This window comes from Trichosurus vulpecula, chromosome 3 (genome assembly GCF_011100635.1).
Source record: "Trichosurus vulpecula isolate mTriVul1 chromosome 3, mTriVul1.pri, whole genome shotgun sequence".
Taxonomy (NCBI): Eukaryota; Metazoa; Chordata; class Mammalia; order Diprotodontia; family Phalangeridae; genus Trichosurus; species Trichosurus vulpecula.
The window spans coordinates 175696796-175709486 of NC_050575.1; the positions used below are offsets into that span (position 1 = coordinate 175696796).

A 12691-nucleotide genomic window follows, 5' to 3' on the forward strand; every position below is an offset into this window, starting at 1 on the left:
TAGAACTGACATATTGACTTAGTTATTTACATGTGGACTCTCCCATTAAAAATTTAAGTTTCTTGAGGGCAGGAATTTTTTTAAGCATCCCTTTGTATCCCTGAAGCTTAGAGCAGGGTCTGATGTGTAGTAAACCCTTACTGACTTCTTTTTGATTGATTTTGATTAGTTGATTAATAAACGATTATTGAATTAAATTTAATTGGGTAAGAGATTATCCCCATCATTCAGATAAAACAGCTGAGGTTCAAAGAAGCTGAATTGCCAGAGGCCACAATTAAGTGATGGAATAGGAACTTCACAAAGTCGCAATTACTCTTACAAACCTTCACCAGAGAAGAGTAGAAAAACACGACTCAGTCCTGGGGATGGTGTGCCAAAACAAAATGACTAAAACATCTTCTGCCCACCCCTTGGAAAAGGGGCCGGAATGCCTAGAAGTTTTTATGGTGGGGTTATGTTCTAAGCCTTGTGTTCTCTTCTCAGCCTGTCTTACAACCCTTACCTGCAAACCCATTCCAACTTTCAAGTTGTTCCTGCCACCCATGGGAACTCAAGAAGATGGCTGAAACAGTTTGTATGGATTTGCCTGGTCTCCTGATGGCACCAGTGAAAAATATTGGAGAACCACCTGCTAGTCCATCCAATTCAAGTCTATTCAACGAACATTTATTAAGTATCGATTGTTCTAGGGACTTCACATTTGTCTTACATAATAACCTCATCCATATGCCCACTGATAGGTCAGTTCCTGTCTCATAAGGAAGCAAAAACCTCAGGTGCTAGCGGGTTCAACCTTAAAATATTTGGTCTAATTGCACTTTATTTTTTTCTGAGATCTTCATTTTCTTTTAAACATTTAATATTTTGTTTTGCCCCAATTACATGTAAAAACAATTTTAACATCCTTTTTTCAAATTTCCAAATTCTCTCCCCCCCTTCTCCCCCCTCCCCCATCCCCGCCCATTGAGAAAGCAAGCACTTTGACACAGGTTATACACGTGTAGTCACACAAAACACACTTCCATGTAAGTCATTGCATTTTAGTTTAGATCTGGCTCTCTTTACCCCAAGTTGTGCCCTTAATGGATGGGGGAGCTGGGAGCAGTCAATTCTGGATTGGGAAATACATTTGTGTCTCTTGTGGGGGTGTGCTTTGAGTGAATAGTCTCCTTCTCTCATCCAGGTTCTCTCTTTTCCCTCCTTTCACAATCCCATGACCCCATCTTTCCTGGAAGTTATATAGGACACTCAGGAGGTTGGGGTGCTGACCAATCCCCCCTGATCCTGAGATAAATGGTTTGGGGTATAATCCTAGGCCTCACTAGTACCTCTCCCATTCCTTTGCCCACTCACCTGCAGGGCTGCCTCTGGATTCCCAGTTAGCAGGTACACACAGGCCACGTTGAAGCAGATCTTGGAAGAAGGCTCTTCAATTCTGGAGAATAGTTCCAAGGCCAAATCCCAGTCCTTCCTATCCAAAGCCTGGACAGCTTCATGCCAGCCCTTCACCAAATCTTTGTATGACATTAAGGATGACCCTAAAGTGGAGCTGGCCTAGCTACCCTGTGGGAGATAAAGAGCTCTTTGAAAAGATATAGAGTGAGCACCCTATAGCTGTGAGGTCATGAGAAGATTGTGCCTGACACGCCTGTGTGAGGATCTGGGCTAAGCAGGAAGTAAAGCCCCTTTCTGTTTACCTAAGTAAGAGGTGGAGGCAGCTGTGGGTGTGTGTGGAGAGGTGAGTGAAAGGGGGCTGGTTGAAAGGTTCTTTCAGTTGCTGAGGTTTGCGAACACCTGCCATTTAGATCTAGAGAAAAGGTCCTGTTTTCAGTGGCTTTTGTGGGGGTGGGGTATGGATAATCATCCCTTTCAGACACCTCTTCATATTTTGTAGAGACTTTCACCTGTAGTATCTATCTGTGGCAGTGCTGAGTGAAGAGGCACCTGCTATCAAGCTGCTGTGCATGTGTGTTGGTGGGAGGAGGGTCTTGGCCCCATCTCTAAAGGACAGAGGAGGACAACGAGAACCTTCTGGTTCATTTTTTTTCAGGAAGACTCACCAGCCACGGCCCCTGTCCTCCTCCACATTTAAGTTCCTGCCATGAGCTGAAAGTATTTTAAGGGCCTGGGTTAGATGAGAAAACAATAATCAGTTGAAGTTTACGAACTAAAATGGAAAAGGATTTCATTTGGTTACTTTATTGTTATGGGATGGGGAGGAATCACACATAGGGATGGGGCAGTGGGGTGAAGGGAAAGAAGAGACATGTGTGGGAGAATATCTCTGAGGGGAGTGGGCTACATGGGGCGAGGCAGAAGGGCAGCTATAAAAAAAGACAATAGGAAAATATTTGGTGAGGACCTCAAGAGAGTGAAGGTCTCTGAAGGGACCTGGAGACTAAGGCAATATGATATGGGGGACATTCTCTGAGATGAAGGAGAGCTATTTTGAGAGGAATCTGGCATATGGAGATAAATCAGGGCCTCTGTGTGGATTTAGGGGTCTTGATGCTCTAATAGGCTTCAGAGGATTGGTGAGTCCCTAGATCAGATTGTATTTCATAAGAGGCCCCCATGCTCTTTTTATTTCTGGCTCCATTCAGTTTCTGAATTCTCCACCTTCCCATCAGTAGCCATCTCACAGTGGCGATAGCTCTGCTCTGAGGACAGCTTTGCTGATTGCTGAGTCCCACGCCACAACCACCATTTCATTAGGGGCCCCAGTCATGTTCACTTCACTCCCCACCCGGCCAATCTGAATTTCTCTACTTCCTTACTAGCCATCTCAGCAGCCACCTCTGCCCCAGCCTGGGTACATTTTCCTCCTCCCACTTCTCCCTTTTCAGCTTCCTTTTATATAGTCTTTCTCCATTAGAATATAAGCCTTCGAGGTTTGGTCCTGTTTGCTTCTATTTATATCCTCAGAGTTTAGTAGAGTGCCTAGTACAAAGTCAGTCCTTAATGCTCTGGCTGGGAACACTAGGCTTGGAGTCACTAAAGTCCTGAGTTCAAATTCAGCCTCAGACGCTTACTAGCTGTGTGACCCTGAGCAAGTCACCTAACTCTTTGCCTTAGTTTCCATAACTATAAAGTGGGAATAATACAGCACCTACCTCTCAGGGTTATTGTGAGGGTCAAATGAGATATTTGTAAAGTGTTTAGCACTGTTCCTGGCCCATAACAGATGCTATATAATGCTTATTTCTTCCTTCACCCCCCCACTCCCACCACCTCTCTCTGAGGCCAACAGGGGCACAGTAGGAAGAGACTCAAAATGTGTGTGTGTGTGTGTGTGTGTGTGTGTGTGTGTGAATCTGTGATGTCCCTGGGTTGGTGAAGATCAATTAGGGATTTAGAGTGAGAAGTCTAATAATGGAAAAAGGGTGTAGGAGGACCTCTAGGAGAGAAAATGGCTGTGTATGTATATGAGGGGGTAGGGCTCTAGGCCCTTTTTGGGGTGTTGGGATATTTGGGGAGACTTGGTGATTGGAATAATAATGATAGCATATGTATGTATATGTATACATGTGTGTACATGTGTTGTAAGGTTTAAAAAGTGCTTTCTGTAGTCTCTTTTGATCCTTATAACCCTGTGAAGCAGATACTACCCCTATCATCACCCCTATTTTCTAAAGGAGGTAACTGGGGGTTGAGAGAGGTCAGGTATGCCCGTGGTCACGGAGCTAGTCAGCATGAGAGGTGGGATTCTAGCCTAGGATTCCCTAGGGACCTGGGGTAGAGGAGCTTTGAGGGGAAAAAGGTATGAGTGTAGGGTCTCAGGAGTGGGTCTGGGTATCTCTGAAATGTCAGGATCGTGAGAGAGGGCACAGAGGGTGTCTTTCAGGGTGCTGAGTCCTGGAGGAGGGAGTCAGAGGGCAACAGGATCTGGGGGGGTCTCACAGGGACATGGCGTTGGTGGGGGGGAGTCTGAAGGAAATAGGATATAGGGGACTCAGAGAGAATGTGGAGAGACTGAGGAGACAGGTTACGGGGAGACTGAATAGGAGAGGATGTGGGGGACTCTGCAGGGAACAGATTGTGGGGGACTAAGGGGACAGGATATAGGGGGATTTAGAAGGGCATAGTGTGGGGAGACTGGGGGGAACAGGATATGGGAGGGACTGAGGACAGTGTGGGGACAAAGGGGGCAGGATATGGGAAGACTGAATAGGACACAATGATGTGGGGGGATGCTGAGGGGGTAAAATACAAAGGGTTTTGAAGGGAACAGCATGTGACTGGACTCTGCAGGGAACAGAGTGTGGGGGATTGAGGGGACAGGATATTGGGGGGATTTAGAAGGACAGAGTAAAGGGAGTCTCTGGGGGACAGGATATGGGGCCATTTAGAGGGATAAGATGTGGGGGGCTCTGAGGCCAGAGTGTGGGGGATTGAGGGGACAGGATATTGGGGTGAGGGGACAGGATATTGGGGGGATTTAGAGGGACAGAGTGCCAGGAGTTATGATATAGGGGCTCTGAGGACAGTGTGGGGGATGGAGGGAGCAGGACACGGGAAGACTGATGGAATAGGCCGTGGGAGGACTCTGAGCGGGCAAGGTATGGGGGAACAGAATATCGGGGGACTCTGAGGTGACAGGATATATGGGGGGATTTAGAGGGACAAAGAGCGAGGAGACAAGATATGAGAGGGTTCTGAGGGAAGAGTGTGAGGGACTAAGGAGAACAATGTGGGGGGATTGAGGGGGTAGTGCGGAGAAATTTTGAGGGGACAGGATGTGGGGGGCCCCTGAGGGCGCTGCACCAAGCGGCGGCCACGTCGGCCACTTCCCGGAGGGCCCCACCCCACCTCTGGGGACACAGGACCCCACAGTCCGGGGCGGTCCACACCCACAGTCTAGGCCCGAGGCCCGGGGAGCCGCTGGGGCCTTCCTGCCCTTACCAGGGTTCGGCCCGGGCCGGCTTCGGTGCCCCCGGAAAAGCCGTCCGGCGCCATTCCGGTGCGCAGCTCCGCCACCGCCCCGCCGCCAACGTTCCGCTGCCGGGAGGAGAGAGGGCGCCGCCCCGCGGGCTCGGAACGCCGGCTCCACGTGAGTGGCCGCGGGCACACGGGGACATGGGGACGTGGGGACACGGGGCCCGGGGGACCCTGGTCCGGAGATCACGGCTGTGAGACCCGAGAGGGAGCCTGTGTAAAAGAGTTGGGGAGCATCAGGGCGGTGTAGGTGGGGGCGTCGGAGGGAGGGGTCTGGGGGCCGGTGTAATTGGCGGGGGCCTTGGGGCTGCTAGGCTGGGGTGATGGGAGGGGGGGGGTCTGTTCAGAGGTCCCTGAACCCCACCCATTCCGTCTCCCCTAGAGACCTGGCCCGAAGACCAAATTCCTAGACCCCCAGTGACCTCCCAGAGGGAGAGTGCAGATTTCAGGCGTGGTCCGGGACTGTCACCACCCAAATGCATCCTTGGCTAGAGATCATTCCTTTTTTTAAGGTCCGGCTCAAGAGCCACCTCTTCCATGAAGCCTTCCCTGAAGGCTTGCGTCCCTCCCCCTCCCTCCCGTACCTTCCAAACCCCTGCTCTCCCCAGTCCCGACTCCTGAAGTCTTAATTTCCCACCTGCCTTTATTACTCAGAATACTTTGTTCGGCCCCTCCTAGACACTTAACCACATTTCGATTTGTATTTTAGGTGTTTGTATTTGGGTCTCTTCCTTCTTGCTAGACTGAAAGCTCCCTGAGAGCAGGGGCCATGGTAGTCATTACATTTTCGGCCTAAGACAGAGCCTTGCTCCTAGTAGGTGGTCGATATATATGTTTGTTGAAAAGAATGTGGGGGCTACACCGAATGTGGAGAGGTGAATGAGGATTCAGGTCTCAGTGTGACTGTAATATTCAGTGTGGCCATAAGGTGTCAGCGCAGTCTCGGGAGGAAAGTAGTTTTAGATGCCTGTTACAGTAACTGTGGTCTAAGAGTGAATGTAACTAGCAACTGTATCTGTTTGGGCCAGAAACCCAGAGGGTCTTCCACTCCCCGGTTGATTTTGGTTTTTTTGATCAGGTAAAAGAGGCAGTTCTCTGCCTCATTTCTTACCTAGCCTTAGTCACTGATTGGGTGTTGCCTCAGACAAACAGACCTGTTAAAGACTTTAGCTTAAAAAGGCGGTGGTCTCCCACTGCATCCGGGGCCATCTCCTGTCATCCTGATCTATATCTGGCCACTAGAGCCACATGGCTCCGGAGGAGAGAGTGAGGCTGGTGACCTTGCCCAGCCTCCCTCACTTAAATCCACTTCACTTCCAAGTCATAGCATCACCTTCCTGATGGCATGGTCCTCATCAAGAAGGACGGACAACCAACATCAAGAGTAACTATCAACATCAGATATACCTCGATAACTGCTTCTGTTCCTGAGTATAGATACTGTACAATTCAATTAAATGGACAAATGTGCTGTGACAATTTTGGATATTTTATTTAAGATTTGCTAACACTCATAGAAATGATTCCAAAAGAAGCTATTGAGAATATATTACTTTAGAATTTCTAGTTATTTCGTATAATTGTAGATTGAGAGTTAGAGGCCATCCAATCCAAACCTCCCCCCATCTTTTTTTTTTTTTTACAGATCAGTAAATTGAGGTTAAATAACCAATATTTGAACCAGATTCTTTTTTTAATTAGATTTTTTATTTTTAGTTTACAACACTTAGTTCTACATGTTCTTGAGTTTCAAATTTTCTTCCCTTCCCCTCTCCCCCCCCCCCAAAATGGCATGGAGTCTGATATAGATTCTACATAAACCTTCACATTAAACTTATTTACACAATAGTCAAGTTTCAAAGAAGAATTATGACCAATGGAATGAATCATGAGAGAGAAGAAACAAAATCAAAAAAGAAGAGAAAAAAAAGAGAAAGCAAATAGTTTGCCTCAGTCTGCATTCAGACTCCACAGTTCTTTCTCTGGATGTAGCCAGCTCTCTCCATCTTGAGTCCTTTGGAGCTGTCTTTGAGCCTTGTGTTGCTGAGGAGAGCCAAGTCTATCAAAGTTAGTCATCAGAGAATCACTATGTCTGTGGTTGTGTACATTGAGGTTCTGCTCCTCTCACTCAGCATCAGGTCATGTAGGTCTTTCCAGGTTATTATGAAGTCCGTATCATCCCCATTTCTTATAGCACAATAGTATTCCATCACATTCATATACCACAACTTTGAACCAGATTCTTTGACTCCAGATATAGGACTCCTTCCATTATACTTGGGCTGGCCAGAAATTTGTATTAGCCCTATTCGTAAAGGAAGATGCTTATTGGCAAGTTAATCGTTCTCTTAAGAATGGCTGAATGGTTTAGTGGAAAAGGGGCCTGAATTGGGAGTCAGCAGATTCAGGCTTTAGGCTTGTCTTTTCCACTACCTTGCTCTATAACTTTTGGCAAGTCACCCTCTATAGGCATCAGTAGCACATCTTTAAAAGGATGAGGTTGGATTAGATGGTCTCTATGATCCCATCTAGCTTTAGAGTCTCTGATTCTAACAACAACAGAAAGAATATTTAACAGATTTAAAAGAACTATTTGTGTGTGTGTATATACTGGAAAGAACACTGGATGTGGGAGGCAGAAGAATGAGGTTCTAATCCAGCCCTTAAGTGGCAGGCTTGAGCATAAATTATTTCACCTTAGCACTTCTCAGGAAAAAGATTATACTAGTCGATTTCTAAGAGTTCTTCCAATTCTAACCAAATATTTTTAATCATTACTAAATATAGTGCATGTAGAATGGCTAAAAGGGATGTTTCTTAGTACTGATTTTTCCTGTTGATTAAAATAAATCTTATTTAACATTTCATTTTTTCCAATTACATGTGAAAATGATTTTAACGTTCTTTTTTCCCCCCAAATTTTGAGTTCCAAATTTTCTTCCTCCCTCCCTCCTCTCCCCTCCCCCATGGAGAAGGCAAGCAATTTGACATAGGTTCTGCATGTATAGTCATGCAAAACACATTTCCTTGTAAGTCATTCTGTGAAAGAAAACCCAAAAAACTTTAAGAAAAATAAAGAAAAAGTATCTTTGATTACATTCAGGCTCTACCAGTTCTTTCTCTGGAGATGGATAGCACCTTTCATCATAAGTTCTACAGAATTGTTTTGGATCATTGTATTGCTGAGAATAGCTAAGTTTTTCATAGTAGATCATCATACAATACTGCTGTTACTATGTACAATGTTCTCCTGGTTCTGCTCATTTGCATCAGTTCATGTAAGTCTTTTCATGTTTTTTCCAGATCTTTTCTATATTTTTCTGAGAGCATCCTGCTCATCATTCCTTAAAGCACGAATTAATGGACCTCTCCTTAATTTCTAATTCTTTGCCACCAGAAAAGAACTGCTATACATATTTTTGTACGTATAAGTCCTTTTCCTTTCTGTTTTTTATCTCTTTTGGGATATAGACCTAGTAGTGATATTGCTAGGTCAAAGGGTATGCATGGTTTTATAGGCCTTTGGACATAGTTCCCACTTTTTTTTTTTTATATAATGGTTGAATCACTTCACAACTCCACCAACAGTGCATGCTTTAGTGTCTCAGTTTTCCCACATCCCCTCCAGCATTTGTCATTTTCCTTTTCTATCTTATTAGCCAGTCTAATAGGTATGAGGTAGTACCTCAGATTGTTTAAACTTGCATTTCTGTAATCAATAGTGATTTAGAGCACCTTCTCATATGGCTATAGACAGCTTTGATTACTTCTTCAGAGAAGTGTCTGTATTTTTTGATCATTTATCATTTGAAGACTAGCTCTTATTCCTATAAATTTGACTTATTTCTCTATGTATTTGAGAGATGAGGCTTTTATCAGAGAAACTTTCTTCACAATTTTTTTTCACGGTTATAATTGCTAACTGTATTTCCCTCCATCCTATTTTCCCCATTTATCCTACTCTCTTTTACCTTGTCTATTCTCAAGTGTTTTGCTTCTGACTTTTACCTCCCCCAAACTGCCCTCCCTTCTATTAGCTCCCCCTGCCCTCCTTCTCATATCCCCTGCCCTTCTTACTTTCCAGGTCTGGTAAGATAGATTTCTACACTACTGAGTGTGTATATTATTTCCTCTTTGAGCCAGTTCTGATGAGAATGAGGTTCATGTGCTCCCCTCCCTGCATCCCCCATTTTCCCCTCCTCTGTAAAATTTCTTTCAGGCTTCTTATGTCAAATAATTTATCCAATTTTATATCTTCCTTTCCCCTTCTCTCAGTGCGTTCTTCTTTCTCCTCCCTTAATTTTATTTTTCAAGATAATCATACTGTCACATTCAAATCACGCTTCTACTTTCTGTCTGTGTATATTCCTTCCAATAGTGATAAAGTTTTTAGGAATTATAAATATCATTTTCCCATGTAGGAATATAAATAGTTTAGCCATATTGAATCCCTTATGATTTCTCTTTCCTGTTTACCTTTTTATGCTTTTCTTGAGTCTTGTATTTGAAAGTCAGTTTTTCTATTCAACTCTGGTTTTTTCATCAAGTATGCTTGAAAGTCCTCTATTTCATTGAATGTCAATTTTTGCCCCTGATGGATTATACTTAGTTTTGCTGGGTAGGTGATTCTTGGTTGTAATCCTAGCTCTTTTGCCCTCCAGAATATCATGTTCCAAGCCCTCCAATGCTTTAATGTAGAAGTTGCTAAATCTTGTGTTATTCTGACTGTGGCTCCACAATATTTGAGTATTATTGATCTAAGATGTCTGGAATTTATCTATAATATTCCTGGGAGTTTTCATTTTGGGATCTTCTAGGAGGTGATGAGTGGATTTTTTCAATTTCTATTTTACCCTCTAGTTTTAGAATATCAAGGCAGTTTTCTTTGATAATTTCTTTTTTTTTTTTTTGGAAACTGATAAAACAGTAAATTTTTATTGTTCATCTCTACACACCATTCCTCTCTGGTTTCTCAATTTCCCCCCAAAGAGCAGTACAGAGAAAGGCAGGAGGCTAAGGAACAGGGAGTCAGGGGGCTTGCCTCCAACTTGGAATAAGCCCCCAAATTGGAAGTGGAGGGGTCTAGAAAAATATAGACTATGCCCAAGACTCTTCTCAAAGGATCAAACTTATCTCTACCTCCCCTAGTGGGCTGAGCCAAGTAGGGGATGCTGCAAACTGGGAAGGGGAAAGGGGAATCTGGTCCTGAGAACACAGTCACATTTTTGGTGACAAGCTCCCCTTTAGGAATTGGAGGTGGGAGGCAAATGAGCAGCAGAACAGAAAGATAAGGAGTGGAGGAGGCAGAGACATAAGGTGAAAAAGAAGAAAACCATGAGGATGACAAACAACCTTAGAGGAACCCAACTTCCCCATATATCCTCCTCAGCTATAGATAGCTGACAGAAAGGTGTATGTATATGTGTGGAGGGGGAGTCTCATCCCATTTAAAAAAAAATGTTCCCCTCCCTAAAAAAATTCATTTGGGTAGACAAGTAATAGAGGTGAAATTGGAGAGGGGGAGTAGAAAACAGACCAGGGGATGGGGGAGAAAGCAGATTGTTTTCACAATTTTTTCCTTTTTAGGGACCCATACCCAGCTATAGACAAGGATGAGAGGACAGAGAAGGTAGGAGAATGAAAACTAGAGGTGGAAACCTAGGAGAAAAAGAGAGTAGTGTAGAAGAGAACCAACCTCCCTAACTTGAGGACCCACCCTTAACCCCTAATTAAGATAAGGGAATTTTGGGGGAGGAGAAGCAAGCACTGTTATCCTTCAGGGGCAGAGTTTGATTCAGGTGCCCTTGGAAATCATCCAGAAGAAGGGGAAGACCAGCTCACCCAGAAAGGCAGCTGAGAAAGTATGTACATGTCCCAGAGTCTCAGCATTATAGAAGCCCAGTCATCCTGCCTCATAGTCCAGGTATACCCCTAACTGGTGTGGCTTCTCACCAGGGCTCAAAGGTGTCTGCTCAGTTGAGCTCTGTGCCTGGTAGTTCTTTCCATTGGTACCCACACACCACACCTCCCTTTGAAGTACTGGCTGCTGGGGCAAATGGGGCCTTCTGCAGCGATGATGGTGGCGGGATGGTGTGGCATCCCCACTACCACCCCCAGAACTCCCTACTGGTTCCCCCTTCTCCTTGTGATGAGTTGACTCACGAGCAGCCCCTGCAGCCCAGCCATGCCACGCCCCCACCTCCACCTCCCAATAGTGGCAACCAGAGTGGAAGCCCTGGGCACCCAGCACCCAGCATTCAGCTGAAAATCGTTTGGGGTGGTCAGGGAGTTCCTGGCGCCACTCTGCCAGAAGGACTCCATGTCGGTCTGGTGATAGAGCTAAGGCTGGATGAGCAGTATCAGGATCCAGAGTGAGGTCCGCTTGGGCAGCCTGACAGAACATCTGGCTCATCTTCCTCATGATGGCATCTGTCAAGAAGTCATGACTGTGGGAATGGCTGGGATCTGGGGACCAGATCTCTGGAGACCAGATCTCTGGAGGTTGCAGCTGTACCTCCTCATACCTGTTAAAAGTCTCCTTGATGTCCTTGAGCAGCCAAAGTCCTCCTTGTTGGCTTCGCTCTTGGGCCTCAGCCAGCAGTCGACTTAGCTGTGTAGCTTGCTCCCCGAGGCACCCTGTTGTGGCTCCTGCTCACCCTAGTTGGGCTTCATGCTGTTCCCATAAGTGCCATTCTAGCCCATCTTGTTCATCGGCCAGAAACCGCACCAGTCTTCCAAATTCTAAAGCTGCTGTTGCCAGCTCTGTCTTCATCTGACTCTTGAGCTCCATGATTCTCCTCTCTTCCTTGGCCTTCAGTTTCTGCACAGCTTCCAGGTGCTTCCTCAATGGTTCCACATGACCCTGCAGCTTGGTCTTGTACTCCTGTACCACTTCCTCCAGTGGCACCGCATGTGTTGCTTGTGGTTTCTGGATTCGCGGCATACCACACAGATAGCTTCCTCATCCACCTCACAGGACAACTTCAGAGCCTCTTGGTGCTTGGGGCACACGCCTTATTCATTTTCCCAGCTTCCTCTCCGAGGGGCCGGGTGCATTTGCCGAATTACCTGCACCATGTTGGCCAACTGTAGGTTGGGTCTAAAGCTCCTACGGGGAAAAGTCTTCCTACAGTGGGGGCAGGTGAATCAATGCCTAGGAGCAGGGGCTGGTGGTGGAGGGGTAGCTGGCTCTAGCTCTTCCTCTTCATCTTCCTCCAGCACCTCCTTATCTTCATCTTCTTCCTCCTCCTCACCCCTCAGCTCCTCTTCCACATCCCCCAGGTAGTAGTCCAAATCTTTCTCTTCATCCTCATTCCACAGATAATCCATGTTGTCCCAGGTAGGGCCATTGATGCTACTGGTCCAAAACTCCTCATCCTCTTCCTTCTCCACTTCCTCCTCTTCCATATCCCCCTCATATTCATTCTCTTGCATGGGGGTGTCCCACCCACCACTGGCACCCACTGCCTCCACCTCTTCCTGTTTCCCTTCATCTTTCTCCTCCTCCCTCTCCTCCTCATCCTCTCCACCCCACAACTGGGTCACGCACACCATGCCAAAGTTGTGCCCACAGCCAATGGACACGGAATCTGTAAAGTAATCCAGGCAGATGACATATACTGCCTCCTCTTGGATGGTCTGGACTGGGTTGGGTGCCATGGCAACGGCAGCCATCTTAGTCTCAAGTCAACCAGGGAGGATTACATGCCAAGGGCTGGGGGGGGGGGGGGCGGGGTTGGGAAGAGGGAGGGGG

At 46.1% G+C, this 12691-nt stretch overlaps 2 protein-coding genes and 1 pseudogene across 5 annotated transcripts in view; 1 reads left to right on the top strand and 2 right to left on the bottom strand.

The window, feature by feature from the left end:
* Positions 1–5014, bottom strand: part of NOXA1 (NADPH oxidase activator 1) — a 51680-nt gene extending 46666 nt beyond the window's left edge. The window contains exons 1-2 of one of the 2 annotated variants that reach the window (XM_036749603.1): positions 4906–5014; positions 1357–1566 (exon numbers count right to left, since the gene is read on the bottom strand). In XM_036749603.1, the coding sequence (XP_036605498.1) occupies positions 1357–1530 (174 nt within the window). In that variant the 5' untranslated portion in view covers positions 1531–1566; positions 4906–5014. The remainder of the gene's footprint in view (positions 1–1356; positions 1567–4905) is intronic. The other variant, XM_036749604.1, reaches the window with a different exon arrangement.
* Positions 1–12691, top strand: part of EXD3 (exonuclease 3'-5' domain containing 3) — a 482404-nt gene that overhangs the window by 42164 nt on the left and 427549 nt on the right. The gene's annotated exons all lie outside the window — the stretch shown is intronic.
* Positions 10715–12612, bottom strand: LOC118841905 (annotated as a pseudogene).